Source organism: Jaculus jaculus, chromosome 10 (genome assembly GCF_020740685.1).
Source record: "Jaculus jaculus isolate mJacJac1 chromosome 10, mJacJac1.mat.Y.cur, whole genome shotgun sequence".
Taxonomy (NCBI): domain Eukaryota; kingdom Metazoa; phylum Chordata; class Mammalia; order Rodentia; family Dipodidae; genus Jaculus; species Jaculus jaculus.
Genome location: NC_059111.1, coordinates 5,949,811 through 5,965,209, shown reverse-complemented (window position 1 = coordinate 5,965,209; position 15,399 = coordinate 5,949,811). Strand labels below are relative to the sequence as shown.

The 15,399-nt window shown below is 47.1% G+C and overlaps 1 protein-coding gene across 1 annotated transcript in view; it reads right to left on the bottom strand.

Moving 5' to 3' along the window:
• Positions 1-2,363: 2,363 nt before the first annotated feature.
• Lipc (lipase C, hepatic type) overlaps positions 2,364-15,399 on the bottom strand; it is a 41,715-nt gene continuing 28,679 nt past the window's right edge. The window contains exons 8-10 of the mRNA XM_045160598.1: positions 9,843-9,950; positions 2,778-2,815; positions 2,364-2,491 (exon numbers count right to left, since the gene is read on the bottom strand). Coding sequence (XP_045016533.1) covers positions 2,364-2,491; positions 2,778-2,815; positions 9,843-9,950 — 274 coding nt within the window. The remainder of the gene's footprint in view (positions 2,492-2,777; positions 2,816-9,842; positions 9,951-15,399) is intronic.

The window sequence follows — 15,399 nt, the reverse complement described above, 5'->3', positions numbered from 1 at the left end:
AAATAAAAGAGAGACCAACGGAGAGAGGGAGGGGATATGATGGAGAGTGGAGGTGTGAAGGGGGAAGTGGGGAAGGGAATTATCACGGGTTATTATCTGTAAGTATAGAAGTTGTCAATAATAAAATTATACATAAAAAATACTGTGGCTTATTACATACATTGTGTATGCCAGCTCTGTCCCAGGTGATGATGGACTGATAACTGGGGACCCGCCTCCAGTGATGGAGACTGGAAGCTGTCCTGCGGATCTGGAAGGGGACTAGGGTGAAGCTAGCAAGGCACTTACCTTTTTTTTTTTTTTTTTTAGTACAAGGCAAAAGATTTGTTTGGTCTGAAGAGAAACCAGAGTATCACTTACCTTTTTTTTTTAAAAAAAAATACTTTATTTTTATTTATTTGAGAGAGGGAAAGAGGGAGAGAGAGAGAGAGAGAATGGGTGCGCCAGGACTTCCAGCCACTGTAAACAAACTCCAGATGCATGTGCCACCTTGTGCATCTGGCTTATGTGAGTCCTGGGGAAATAGAACCTGGGTCCTTTGGCTTTGCAGGTGATCGCCTTAACCACTAAGCCATCTCTCCTGCTTTTATTTTTCCTTTTGCCTCGAGCTCCAATATGGCGGTGCATGGCTGGCCACAAGTTCTTTTACTAGAGTTATGAGAAGATGGTAAGACTCTCACTAGTGGGGGGCATGATGTAAACTTGGATGGTGTTGCAGTAACCTTCTCATTGCCGGGACAAAGCAGCTGATGGGAGGAAAGGGCTTATGCTGGCTTCCAGTCTCGAGGGGAAGCTCCATGATGGCAGGGGAAAGCAAGGTGTGAGCGGAGGCCGGACGTCACCTCGGCCACAGTGGGTGGAGACAGTAGCAGGAGAGCGAGCTGAGCTCTAGCAAAAGGGAGCTGGCTGTAACACCCCTGAGCCCGCCCCCAGCAACACTCCTCCTCCAGCAAGGCTCTACCTCCCACATTGCCATCAGCTGGGGCCCAAGCGTTCAGGACCACATGAGCTTATTTTATTTTTTTAACATTTTATTTATTTCCTTGCAAACAGAAAAAGAGAGAGAATGGATGTCCCAGGGTCTCTTGCCACTGCAAACAATCTCCAGTTGCAAGCATCACTTTGTGCATCTGGCTTGATGTGGATACTGAGGAACTGAACCCAGGCCAGCTGTTGCAGTCAGGTTCACATCCTGGCAGGAATTACCTGACCAAGAGAAGCTTGTGGTGGGGCGGTGTGTGTGGGGGAAGGTTTATTTTGGCTTACAGACTCGAGGTGAAGCTCTGTGATGGCAGGGAAAATGATGGCATGAGCAGAGGGCGGACACCACCTCCTGGCCAACATCAGGTGGACAACAGGAACAGGAGGGTGTGCCAAACATTGGCAAGGGGAAACTGGCTATAATGCCCACAAGCCTGCCCCCAACAATACACCACCTCCAGGAGGCTTTGATTTCCAATTGCCATCAGCTGGGAAGAGTAGCGTTCAGAATACCTAAGTTTATGGGGTATACCTTAATCAAACCATCACAACCACTGAACCATCCCCTCAGCCTGAAAACACACGAGTTTATGGGGGACATCTGACCCGGACCACCATAGATGGGATGGGATCACTGGTAAATGATCGCTCATGAAGGAGCAGCTACACTGGGCCTGGAGGCAGGCCAGACACCTGGAAGTAGACACTGGGGCCAAGAAACAGAATGGGCAAAAGCTAGAAGCAGGAAAGGGCTATGGACTTCTGAAGGACCCAAAGACGGCTGACGTACTGATCTAAACCGAACACATGTTGGAGCCACCCAGAAAGCTTTCAAAAGTGTCAGTAACCACACCCTGTCCCAGGCCAAGTTGGGGAGAGACGCAGGGATGAGGACATTGCCAGTGACAGTGTGCAGAGGTCATAGTAGAGAGGAAAGGAGGGCTTAACTGGAAACCTTCAGCACCAAAGCAATTATTCTGGAATGTTTCCCAAGGGTGCAGAGAGATCATTTTGTGATTTAACTTTTAAAAAATTAACGTGTGCATACATGTGTGTTTGTGGGTAGAGCTGTGCACGTGTGTGTGTGTGTGTGTGTGTGTGTGTGTGCGGGTGTGCGTGAGAGCCAGAAGTCAACCTCAGTGTCATCCTCAGGAGAGCTGTCCACCACTCTTCGGCTCAGGGCTCACCATTAGGCTAACCGCTGGGCAGCCAGCTCGGGACCCTCCTGTCTCCAGCATCCCGGCACTAGGTTACAGGTGTTCACCACGCCTGGCTTTGGTTTGTTCTGGGTTCCGGGGATGGAACTCAGGCCCGCTTGCTTGCCAGGCAGGCAACGTTACAGGCTGAGCCACCTCTCCTGCCCCTTGCTTTTCTGTTCTCGATCACGACTGTGCAGGCAGTGCAGTCAGAGGGAAGAGCGGCTTCAGGGGCTGAGTTGGAAAGTCGTCGGGAACGTCCAGCGTGGCGGCAGCAGAGGACGGACAGGACAGCTGTAGGGCTTGGGGGCTGACTGTCAGGAAGCAAAGGGGGCGCAAGCATTACGGCTGACTCCCCAGTGTCAGGCACGAGCACCGGAGAGAATGGTGAGGACATGGGCATGGACATTGACGTTGACGAGAGGGTGGGGAAGGGCAGGTTCCAGTGCTGGGGGATTCCACAGCTCTCTTCTGGATGTTGTCAGTTAGTTTGAGACAGAATAGCGAGAAGTTAGATCTAGCATGGGCACGGTGGGCCCTCTTGGGCTGTGAGGCATGCCGGGAAAGTGAGATCTTTTAAACCCAAAGGCACGGGTCCACCTGTGCAGGTTGGGAGGACAGTCTGGGCAGCGAAGAGTCTGGGAAGCAGGAGGAGAACCGTCAGGGAACTCACTGCTGTAAGGAGAGAAAGAGCCCCAAGGGACGAGGCTGAGCCAGGAAACAGCTGGTGAAAAGAAACGGGCCTGGGTTGGAGAGATGGCTTAGCCGTTAAGACGCTTGCCTGCAAAGCCAAAGGACCCAGGTTCAATTCCCCAGGTCCCATGTAAGACAGATCAACAAGGTGGCACATGCATCTATGCATCTGGAATTTGTAGCAGCTGGAGACCCTGGTGGGCCCAGTCTGTCTCTATCTATGTATTTCTCTCTCACACAAATAAATAAATACATTTTACTTATTTATAAAATAAATAAAAGAATGGGCCTGCACAGATGAATGGGACTCAGTGAGGCAGTGAGTAGGACATGTTGAAGGAGATAGGAAGAGGAGGGAGGGGTGAGAAAGAGCTCAGTGTACCTTCCTGGCAAGCAGGAAGATGTTTTAGAGACACACTTAATGCCTATCCCTTTGTCTATTAGGCTCTTAAAACAGAGACCCTGGGCTGGAGAGATGGCTTAGCGGTTAAGCGCTTGCCTATGAAGCCTAAGGACCCTGGTTCAAGGCTTGATTCCCCAGGACCCACGTTAGCCAGATGCACAAGGGGGCGCACGCCTCTGGAGTTCATTTGCAGTGGCTGGAGGCCCTGGCGCGCCCATTCTCTCTCTCTCTCTCTCTCTCTCTCTCTCTCTCTCTCCCTCTACCTCCTTCTCTGTCTGTCTGTTACTCTCAAATAAATAAAGAAAAAAATTAAAAAAATATATATTAAAAAAAAACCAGAGACCCTAAGGGCATTGGAGTTTCATGTCAGGACCCCACTGATGGACTTAGAGGTCATCCGACTTCTTTGCTCCTCTCCCCGGTGTGGCCACATTGAATGAATCTTCTTTCTCTGCCTTTATACCATTACCTGTTTCTCTCATTGGTCTAATGAGGGTCGGCGGTTGAGGCCAACTTGTTGAACTTGCCAGAGCCTAGGCTGTAACCCTTACAAGTCTGCTAACAGCAAGTCCTGGCATGATAGTTATGGTGGTTTGAATCAGGTGCCCCACCCCATTAATTTGTGTGTTTTGAATGCTTGGTCCCCAGCTGATGGCAATTTGGAAACTGAAGCCTTGCTGGAGGAGGTGTGTTTGGGGGCGGGTTTAGGGGTAACATAGCCAGCCTTTTGTTAGAGTTCAGCTCATTCACCCGCTGGTGTGGTGACCCGCTGTGGCAGAGGTGATGTCCGGCCTCTGCTCATGCCAGGCTTTCCCCTGCCATCATGGAGTTTCCCCTCGAGATTCTAAGCCAAAACAAACCCTTTCCTCCCATCGTCTGCTTTTGGTTGGGTGCTTTGGCCCAGCAGTGAGAATGCAGCTACAACAGTCGTGCACATCTGTAACCACACTTGGGAGGCTGAGGCTAAGAATTTGATGCCAACTTGGGCTACATAGTGAGTTCCGGGTAAACAAGAGATACAGAGTGAGAGCTTGCTCAAACAAATAAAGAAAAAAGAGAACATTTTTTTAAAAAGGGAGAGGGAGGGGATATGATGGAGAATGGAATTTCAAAGGGGAAAGTGGGGGAGAGGGAGGGTATTACCATGGGATATTTTTTCCAATCATGGAAGATGTTAATAAAAATTGAGAAAGTAAATAAATGAATACATATGCAAGAAAAGGAAGAGAGAAAGAGAGAGTGAGAAAAGAGGAAGAGAGGGAGAGAAAAATGAAGGGAAGGGAAAATAAGAAAAAAGAAAAACAGTATGTGTGGGAAGAAATAACACATGTTGGGGGCCATTAATCACGCACAGCTTACTGGAATTCTGGAAGTGTCTTAGTGGCTATCTTCTTATTGCTGGGACAACACACCTGGCGAGGTGTGTGGGGCGTGGTAGGGAAGCATGGTGTGAGACTTCCTGTCACCGTAGCAGGAGGGAACTAGGCTCTACCATGGGATTGGAGCTGAGCTATGTTACCCCAAAACCCGCCCCCAGAGACACAACTCCTTTGGCAAGTCTCTGTCTCCCAAAGGCCCAACTACTTTCCCAAATTGCCACCAGTTGAGGACTAAGTTTTCAAAACCCGCGAGGCTGCGAGGTTCATTTTACAGTCAAACCGTCACTAGCATGTATTGTTAGAAAAGACTTGTCTATGGCCACACTACCCTGAATACGCCCAGTCTTGTCTGATCCCAGAAGCTAAGCCGGGTGGGAACTGGTCAGTACTTGGATGGGAAACATGGCTGTCCTGAAGAGGAGACCCTGACTCAGCTGTGATCTCATTTCTGTGGTCAAGCCAGCTTGGCACTGGACACTTGTTTTTCCCTTAAACCCTCTGCCTCCAGAGTGCTGGGAATAATGGCCTGTACCACCATACCCAGCTTCATACCTGCCTTTTTCTTTTCTTTTTTTTCTTTTTTTGAGGCAGGGTCTCACTCTGTAGTTTTAGGCTAGCCTTGAACTCATGGCGATCCTCCTACCTCTGCCTCCCAAGTGCTGGAATTGAAGGCATGCGCCACCACGCCCGGCCCAACGAAGCTTTTGAGACGTCTGCCTCCAGCCTGCTGAGGCCCGGGAGCCTGCGGCCAGCTGTGCATGCTCCCCCGTATGTCAGGTTGGATCCTGCCCATCACAGAATGCCCCCCTCTTTCCTGGAGCTGTCTTCCAAGACGGGGAACAGACAACTTTCTCCCTGGAAGACAAGATGCCAAGCATTCTTCCTCAGAACACTCATGATCAGTGCAGGTTCTTCAGAGAGGTGTGTGTGTGTGTGTAATCAGCGCAGGAGCCAGCACTTTGTGTGGGTAGCCAACAGATGTGGCTGCATAATTCATTTTCCCTATCTGACTTCCTTACCCTAATGTACTTTAGAAAATGTGATGTTGATGAACGCATCTCCCTGGGTGCAAATAATCCACTGACAACACAATTGGCAACGAAGGTAGACCTGCCAAGAGGAGGTTTAAAATGTTCTGGTTAGCCACACGTATCTTGGTGATGGTGTGTGAAATTCTCTGCCCAAAATGTTATGCTGTACTATGTCACTTCAAAATTTCCTTGCTGTGGGCTGGAGAGATAGCTTAGTGAATGGGTGCACCAGGGCATCCAGCCACTGTAAATGAACTCCAGATGCATGTACCCCCTTGTGTATCTGGTAAATGTGGGTCTTGGGGAATCGAGCCTTGAACCGGGGTCCTTAGGCTTCAAAGGCAAGCGCTTAACCACTAAGCCATCTCTCCAGCCCCTCTTTTTTTCTTTTTAAAGTATTTATTTATTTGAGAGAGAGAGAGAGAGAGAGAGAGAGAGAGAGAGAGAGAGAGAAAGGGAGAGAGAGAATGGGTGCACCAGGGCCTCTAATCACTGCAAACAAACAAACTCCAGACACATGTGCCACAATGTCCATTTGGCTTATATAGGTTCTGGGGTGGGGGTCAAATCTGGGTCCTTAGGCTTCACAGACAAGTGTCTTAACTGCTAAGCTATCTCTTCAGCTCCCTTATATTTTATGTAGTGTGAAATGTGGTATTGGTTCTGAAAGTACAGAGAGTTTGTATGCATAGTTTATAGAATGGTTATGAAAGTGAGGATCTGTGTCCCCAACATGCAGAGATTAAGCAGACAGAGCTGCACCTGGAGCTCCAAGGTGGCCTTGCTTCACTGAGTTCTCCTAGCCTCACACTTGTGGTAGTGACTTCATGGCTTTGGCTTAGCTTTTCCCCATCCCTAGCCATACAGATCAGTTCGATATTCATATCATACTGTACACATTTATGGTGTCCCTGGGCTGTTGCCTTCTTGGTACTGGGTCAGATTAGTGGAAGCGTACGGAAGGCAAGGACTTATTTCTGGCTAGCGACCAGGGAAAGCATGGTGGGAGCAGACAGCTGGGTATCACGTCTCTACATCAGCAGGCAGCAAGGACAGAGAGTGAGCCCTGAGCACCCAGTGGGATGGCACTAATAAACATCAAGACCCGCCCCCACTGACACACGTCCTCCAGCAAGGCTCGACCTCCCTCAGGCTCTGTCAGCTGGGGATCCAGTATGAGGCTTAACTACAAACATAAGAGGCGATGGGGACACTTAACCTTCATATCATCACACCAGCAGAGCCTCCTCCAATGCCCAGCTACCTTCGGCTCTCTGGTTTGAACCTACTTCTTTTCTGTGGGTGGACATCTTCGCTGTTGCACAACATTCCCTTCATCTGAGTGGGATGCCTTGCACAGAGACCTTTGTGGTGATGATTTCAAAGCTTATACACATATAAATATTTTTTTGAGACAGGGTCTCATATAGCCGAGGTTGGCTTGAAACTCACTGTGTAGCCATGAATAACTTTCAACTTCTGATCCTCCTGTCTCAAGCTAGGACTGGGATTACAGGCATGCATTACCATACCCAGGTTTATGTTGCACTGCAGATGGGACCCAGGGCTTTGTGTATTCTAAGAAAGCCCTCTACCAACTGAGCTACGTCCCCAGCCCTCACATAACATGCAGACCTCTTGGGATACACATGCACAGACTGTTGGATGTGAAGTGAAGAATGTTCTCATGCTATTTTTCTAAAATTATCTTCCTGGATAATTAATGATAAAAAACATGCCAATGTGTCATCTACTTGATCATTGCTGGGATACAGTATCTGACCAGACGTGATTTAGGGAAGAAGTCCTTCATGGTGGGGGAGCCACGGCAGGAGCAGGAAGCTTCTGTCATGTCATCACACCACAGGGAGGAAGGAGAGAGAGCTGGGAGAGAGAGACCAGCCAGCAAGGCTGGGCTGTAACACCTCAAGGCCCACGCCCAGTGGCACACTTCCTCCAGCAAAACCCCACAGCCTTCCTAAGTGGAATCACTAGCTGTGGGTTAAGTATGCAAATGCATCAGTCTATGAGGAACATTTTATAGTCATACTACCATAGTCCATCCGATGCAAATTGATTTTATTGTATACCTTAGTATTCTTTTTTCTTTCTTTCTTACTTTTTTTTTTTTTTTTGGTTTTTCGAGGTAGGGTTTCACTCTAGCCCAGGCTGGCCTGGAATTCACTATGGAGTCTCAGGGTGGCCTCGAACTCACGGTAATCCTCATACCTCTACCTCCTGAGTGCTGGGATTAAAGGCGTGTGCCATCATGCCCGGCTACCTTAGTATTCTTGAATACTAAGAACATTCATTTTAATATCTGTTAGGTCTGTGCATGTGCACACTTTCCCTAAAAGCAGAATGACACATTTTGCAGAGCCCAGCATTCAGCACAGACTGCCTCATCCGCACACACTGACCTCCTGACTCTTCCTGTCCCCTTCTCACCCCATTCCCTATAGTTTTGTGGGATTTTACAAAAGAAACCAAAATGAATCATGGAGATAATTAGAATTGATTACTTGGAGGCAGGTGTCTTTTCAGGGCTTTTGTTTGCTTGTTCGCCCAGTATTGTTGGAGAGAAGGTGAAATATGAATGGGACAGAGCTGAGCCTCTGAGCATCCCAGGTTTGGTTGTTCAATGGGCACAGAACGTTCCCCGTCTCTGGGTTGTTTCAAACACAAGACCAAATGATAACCACATCAAGCACCCGTTCCCGTCACGTGCCCTGTTATGGAATCTTCTGGTTAAAACACTTCACTGATTGGACAGGTTGAGATTTGATATCTGTCTCCGCTCAGGCAGCTGTGACAAATGGCCAGGGGTTGAGTGGCTTAGACATTTATTACTGATTTATTTCTTAAAGCTGGGGAGGTTGAGACCAAGGTGTGGGCATAGCTGAGGTGTGGTGAGGGCCCGCTTGCAGCTTACAGATGAGGCATCTTCCCGTATCTTCCACAGGAGAGGAGAGCTCAGGTCTCCCTGTCCCTGTTCAGGGCTCACATCCCACCATGAGCGCTCCGTTCTTATCACCAACCACTTTCCAAAGGCCTCACCTCCAGCACCACACGGAGGCTTGAGGTCTGAAGCCTGTGAGCTTTGGGGACACAAACATCTCAGTCCATGGTAAACTCTCTGAGACATTCCAAGTTTTACATTGGCTCCTGCTGTAAGCCTTAGTAAAAGAGAATTGTGCTCAGTGATTTAAGAATTAAAATCATCCACTATTGAACTTTCATTGTCACCATTAGTAGTTTTAGTAAAATTCTGCTTCTGTGTACCTGGTTCACTAACGTAATTGTGCTCTGTGTGTTGGGAGTACACATACGCATATATGCACACGCATGTGGAGGCTGGAGGGCAACTCTGGGTGCCATTGTTCAAGAACATTGTCCTCGTTTTGGGACGGGGTCTTTCCTTGGTCTGCAGCTCACCACGGAGGCCAGGCCAGCTAAGCAGGGAGCCCCAGCGATCTGCCTACCTTTGCCTGCCCAGGGCCAGGATTACAAGCGTGTGCCACCATGTCCAGCTTTGACACGGGTCCTGGAGATCACACTGAAGTTCTTGCGCTGGCATAACAGGCATGTTACTGAGCTGAATCCCAGCCCATGATTATGGGTTTTGTATGATGCATCTATTAGTTTAGACTTTGGTGTCTTAATAAGCTGTATTGTCTCATAAGGGGTGTGTGTATGTGTGTATGTGTGCATGCACACACATATGTATGTGTGGATATATACAATTACTATTTAAAATTTTGCTTTGTTGAAGTGCTGATTATGTAATAAGGAAGTATTTTTCCAGTATGGCTCAAGAACTGGTCAGAATAAACTAGCAAGGAAATACAGAAAAAAAATAACTTAATTGCAAATGACATTGTAAATTAGAAAAACAAGTCTCTTACATTTGTACTTATTTGCATAAATTAGCATCTAATCAGAGATAAAAATGCATCCATTTTTAGTTGCGCTAATATCTGAAAATAGTTATAGGATATAGTCCTAAAGCTCAGTTTGTAATAGCAAAACATATTCCCCTTTAAACTTTCTTTAAATTTATGCAAGATTCTTTATGTAATTTTGGATTCCAAATAAGGCAACCATTGCAGATAAGGCATACGATTTATTCATTCTCTGCACCGGGTCTCTTTGAGCTCACGTGAGCTTTCGCTTCGTTTTTTTTGCGCTTACTTCACATTTCACAAAGACTTTCTCCTGGGTTGGGTGAAGCTGTAGGTCATCCATATTTTCTGGGCAAAATGTCATTCTGAATAGAAAACACAAAACAAAGACAGCATTAAGTTTTAGGAGGGGCTTACTGAAGCATTCCACCCTTTATCAGATAGTGTTCAAGTTGTGTAATGGAAGTGAGATAGATATATATTTTTTATATATAGATATATATATTTATATTTAACATTAGGTTCTTGTGTTTGGAAATATTTTTATAACGCCACAGAAAAAAATAAAACCCAAGTTAGTAAAAGCAGTCACTGTGGGGGTCCCCAAGGCTCTGTACTCAAACCCCAGGGGTCACCTCGTTTGTTCTCCCCCATAACAGCTCTTCAAAGACCCCAGAGTGAGGGCTGTTTCTTTCACTGCATTGCCCTGACTCTAGGGCAGATACCCACAGGGCCTCAACTGCTCCTCACAAAGCAGGCTAAGCTCTCCAGCTGCCTTTCTCTACACACGTTCCAAGCTGCCCTGCCCTTCCTCAGACTGCAGGCCAGCGAAGGAGGCCTGGCCATACGTCTGTAGTCTTTCTCTTGGAATCCATCATTCAACTTCTTTGGTCATTAGCTTGGTCTGAGGGAGCTGTTTTATGTTAATTTTAGATGTACGTATGTATGTGATAATAATCTACCTATCATCTATCTATCTGTCTGTCTATCTATCTATCTGTCTATCTATCTATCTATCATCTATCTATAATCTAGGGTCACAAACAATTCTAGTGTAGGACTTTTTCTTTTTGGATTGCACCTAAGGTTAAATCTTTACTAAATCAAACCTTTAAGTTAAAAGATATCTAGGTTATGAATACATTCTTGGATGATACAAATTGAAAAGAAATACATGAATACAAATAATAAGATGACCCTTTTTATCATCACCCATTGCTAACATCACACCTCTTCCTTCTATCACGGTTTGGTTGATGTCTTCCCAAGCCTGTACTTTTGCATTGACGTATATATTAATGTACATTCATAAACAGATTTTTTTTGAGATAAGGTCTTGCTGACCTGGAATCCACTATGGAGTCTCAGGGTGGCCTCGAAGTCACAGCGATCCTCGTACCTCTGCCTCCTGAGTGCTGGGATTAAAGGCATGTGCCACCACGCACGGCACATAAATAGAATTTTTTTAAATAGTATTGGGATCATACTGTTTGCATTCTCCACATTTTTCTTGTTGTCAAATCATTGTACTCAGAGACCTATTCATGTCAGTACCTAAAGGTCTGCTTCATTCTTTATCACCTGGTGCATGCACGAACGTACCATATGGTATTTAGTCTTTTCCTAGTAAGACATTGAGGTTTTTCTCAATAGTTTGCAAATGAGTTATAAAAAATATTTTTGTATGCATATATCCTGCTTGCACATTTTAATATGAGTATAAATACTCCAGAAATGTTATAGGCACCTAAAAGAAAAACTTGGAGGTTACAGTATTATGCATACTTAAAAATTTTAAAATGCAAGCTCTATAAGACACAAAACATTGTCCTGTTTACTGCTGGTATTTATGCCTGGCATAAAGTAGATGCCCACTAAATGTTAGCTGAATGAAGCTTCCCTGCAAAAGCTTTGTAACATACCCCCTAGTCATAGCTTTTGAGAAAGTCTGTTTCTCTACACTATTATCAACTCGGGACCATAGTCCTCTTTAAATCCTGCCAAATTCACCAGTGACCAGGGATGAAGTTTGTTAATTTTTTTTGCTTTACATTTACATAACTATTGTGGAAATTAAACATTTTTCATTTTGTTTAGTCAATCACTTATGTCTTGCTATGTGCCCAATATTTTCTTTTTTTGGGGGGGGGTGTCAAGTTAAGAGTTTCACCCTAGCCCAGGCTGACCTGGAATTCACTATGCAGTCTCAGGGTGGCCTTGAACTCATGGTGATATTCCTACCTCTGCCTCTTGAGTGCTGGGATTAAAGGCCTGTGCCACCACACCCAGCTTTCTTTCTTTCCATCCCACTACACCATTGTGCTCATCCCTGACTTTGAGGAGGAAGAAAATGACCTCCCTGTGGGCATAGGGCAAATCATTTAACCTAGTGCCCTCATCCCCTTGAGGTTAGCACAGTGATTAAAGAGTATTGGCTTTCCTGTACCAGGGTGGGCCCATCAATATTCTGTCAAGGCACAGAAGAGCTCCCAAAGTCCCTCTTCTTCTTGAGAAATACTTGCTCAGGGAAGAGAGACATTTTCTTTCATGGTATAGCCACTGGTAAGTTGCCCAGGCTCATGTAAAGTAACCCTAATCAAACACATTGGTTGACCAAAAGGAAAAGGAAAAAAAGACATGACAGTAGAAGGAGTGACTATTTGGTGGGAGAGAAACAAGAGAAGGTAATATTATATATGCACGTATGAAAGTGTCATAACAAAACACACTACGATGTATAATTATCTTATGTTAATAAAATGTTTAAGAAAGGAGTCTTTAGACTTAGTGTTTGCGTCTCAACTCTGAACTGTGGTTTGGAAAAGGTGGTAAGACTGGTTTCATGAGATGCTTATGATTACCATCTGTGACTATAGAGCTGAATCTCAGAGAGGTAGTGGTGTGATTTTTGTGGCCGCACAGGCATTGAGCAATGGAGTAAAAATGTGAGCTTGGGCCCGGAATTGTGTCTGGTTTTGCCTAGCATGTTGCTTGGCTTGCTGCCTACCTCCTGGGAATGCCTTTTGCCTCCCTGAGCCTTTTGCAACCTGACCCTGGTAGTACCAGCCTAAACTACCCTTCTTTTGAGGCTCTGATGCTGCAATGCTAGGATCTTGCTATTCAAGGTTGAATCGCCTGGGGGCTTGTGAGGAACAAGGCCTCTCAGGCCCCTCCCAGGCCAACCGAGGCAGGACCTGCTTTCTGATATAATTCCTAAATGATCCAGATGTTCATTAAAATGTGGGAATCCTGAGTTGAGACACAGAGGCACACCTTAGCAAAATTAATGAATCTTGCTTTCCTAATTAAGTCCCAGAGCTTCTTTATGCCAAGAGCTACAACTCTGAATTCCCCCCATTTTTTTGCGGGGGGAGGGTGTCCCCCAGTGACATCTGGTACTGGGTAGGCAATTTACAATTTGGAAAAGGACTGGTAGCCTCTGGGACCCCACCCTGGTTAGGCCTCTACCTCCTACATCTGTGAGGGAGAATTTGAGGTGCCTGGACATTAATTCCCAGCACTGCAACTCTGCTAGATTAGACCAAGGAAAGTCAGACTAATGGGGCCAATCCCAACGGCGAAGGAGCCACTAGACACTGCACACAAGTACCAATGGGTAATGAGTCGGGTGGAAGTGAGGCAGATGTGGGCCTGGACAGCCACGAGCTGTGTAAGTTCTCTGAGCCTCGGGCTCCAGCCTGCACAGCCCGTGCTGCTGTGCCAGGGTCCTGGGAGGGTCCTGTGTGATTTACGGCAGAGGCACTGTGTTCACTGCCTTCCATGCTGAAGGGGGGGGGGCTCTCTATATGCCAATCTTTTTCCTCTTCAGTCCCGGGAGTGTGCACCAGTGTGGTGGTTTATTTTTATATGTGTATATGCTATGCATGTGTGTATATGTGTTCATATGTGTGGATGCACATGTGTGTAGGTACACATGCACATGTGTGTATGCATGGAGGCTAGAGGACAACGTCAGGTGTTATTCTCGGGATATTGTTCCCGTGTGTGTGTGTGTGTGTGTGTGTGTGTGTGTGTGTGTGTGTGTGATATTTGTGTGTGCATATGTAGTCCAGAGTTCACTTTGGGTGTCTTTCTCAATCTTTCTTTTTAAATTTTATTTATTTATTTGACACACAGAGAGAACAAAAGATAGAATGGGCACACCAGGGCCTTTAGCCGCTGCAAACAAATTCCAGACTCATGCGTCACCTTGTGCATCTGGCTTACGTGGGTTCTAGGGAATCGAACCTGGGTCCTTAGGCTCCGCAGTCAAGTGCCTTAACCACTAAGCAATCTCTTGAGCCATTCCTTATTTTTTTCAACCCAGATCTCTCACTGAACCTGGAGCTCACCCAACCAGCAAGACTAGCTGTCCAGCAAGCCTCAGAGATTCTGTCTCTGCCTCCCATGCGCTGGGATTACAGTTGCCGCCACGCCTGGCATGTACGTGGCTCCTAGAAAGACTGAACTCGGAGCCTCACGCTTGTGAGGCAAATGCTTTACTGACTGAGCCGTCTCCTCTGCCTAGTGTGCTGGTTTATGTCACCACATAGGGCAAGACACACAGAATGACACAGGGTACAGCCACCCTAAGTGAGCAGCTGCTCTCTGGCTAAGAGAATGCGGGGAGGATGGGTGCTCAGAAGGGGCTTAAAAGTCATGCGAGAATAGCTAAGTGTGTAGAGGAGAGGAACGGTTTAATTTTCTCAGATTGATCATGTGGAGAAATCTGTTGGCAGGCTGCAGGGTTTGCTCTTAGTAATTGCCAGGATTTTGCATCCCAGGGAGGTAAAAATCCCTGAGCTCGGTGGTATGAGGGACTCAGCATAAATCTGCCACAGGCCGGCTCCGGGCGGTGAGAACCCTTGGCTGACGGAGGCGTGGGGGTTCAGAGGTTAGCAGCCCGCTGCTTAAGTTCTCCACTAATGGTAAGTAAGCCCAAGAGGGAAACAGACTTCGCCATGAAGGAAGGTCGGAGACGGGGACAGGTTCTGCAACGACAGAAGGGCAGAGACAGGAAAAGGCCCGCGGCAGCGCGATTTGTCCCGCCACAGAGGATAGAGAGCGATAGAGAGACATGGTTGCCTGGGCAAAATGTGACGGGCATCCCTTTTCTCTGCTGTCTGCGAGAAAGGCTGGAGCAGGCCTCCTCCTCTTCACTCCTCACTCCTACTTCAGTGCTTCTTGCCTCTGGGGACTTTGGGGCTGGAAGAGACGCTGCATCATTCAAAACGGGCTTTCGTTGTGTGTGCACACACGTGAGGTGTGCGTGCGTGTGTGTATGCATGTTTGTACGTGTGCATGTGTGTGTGGAGGCCAGAGGTGAACATCTGGGGCCTTCGTTAGTTGCTCTCCACCTTATTCTTGGAGACGAAGTCTCTTGCTGGACCTAGTGCAGTTTTCTAAGGCTCAGCTAGTTAGCCAAGGAGCCCCCAGGAATCTTCCGATTTCTGCCTTCGCAGCGCTGGTACAGCAATCATGTGTCAGCGTGTCCAGCCTTTCACACGGGAGCCAAGGAGCGGAACTCAGGTCCTTGGGCCTGCACAGCAAGCGGCTTACGGACTGAGCCGTCCTCCCAGCCTCGGGAAGCAGCACTTCTTGGTGTGTGCATGTGTCTGTGTACGTGTAAGAGGTCTGTGGTGTAAGCGTGAGCGGGTGAGCCCCACGGCACATGTGTGAACGTGAGGACACCTTGGGGTGCTGGTTCTTACCTTCTACCTTGTTTGAGACAGTCTCTCTTGCTTTGTTTTCACACACTGAAGGCCAGGTGAGCTGCCTCTTGTGACTCTGCCTCCCATTGTCATGGCCTTGTTG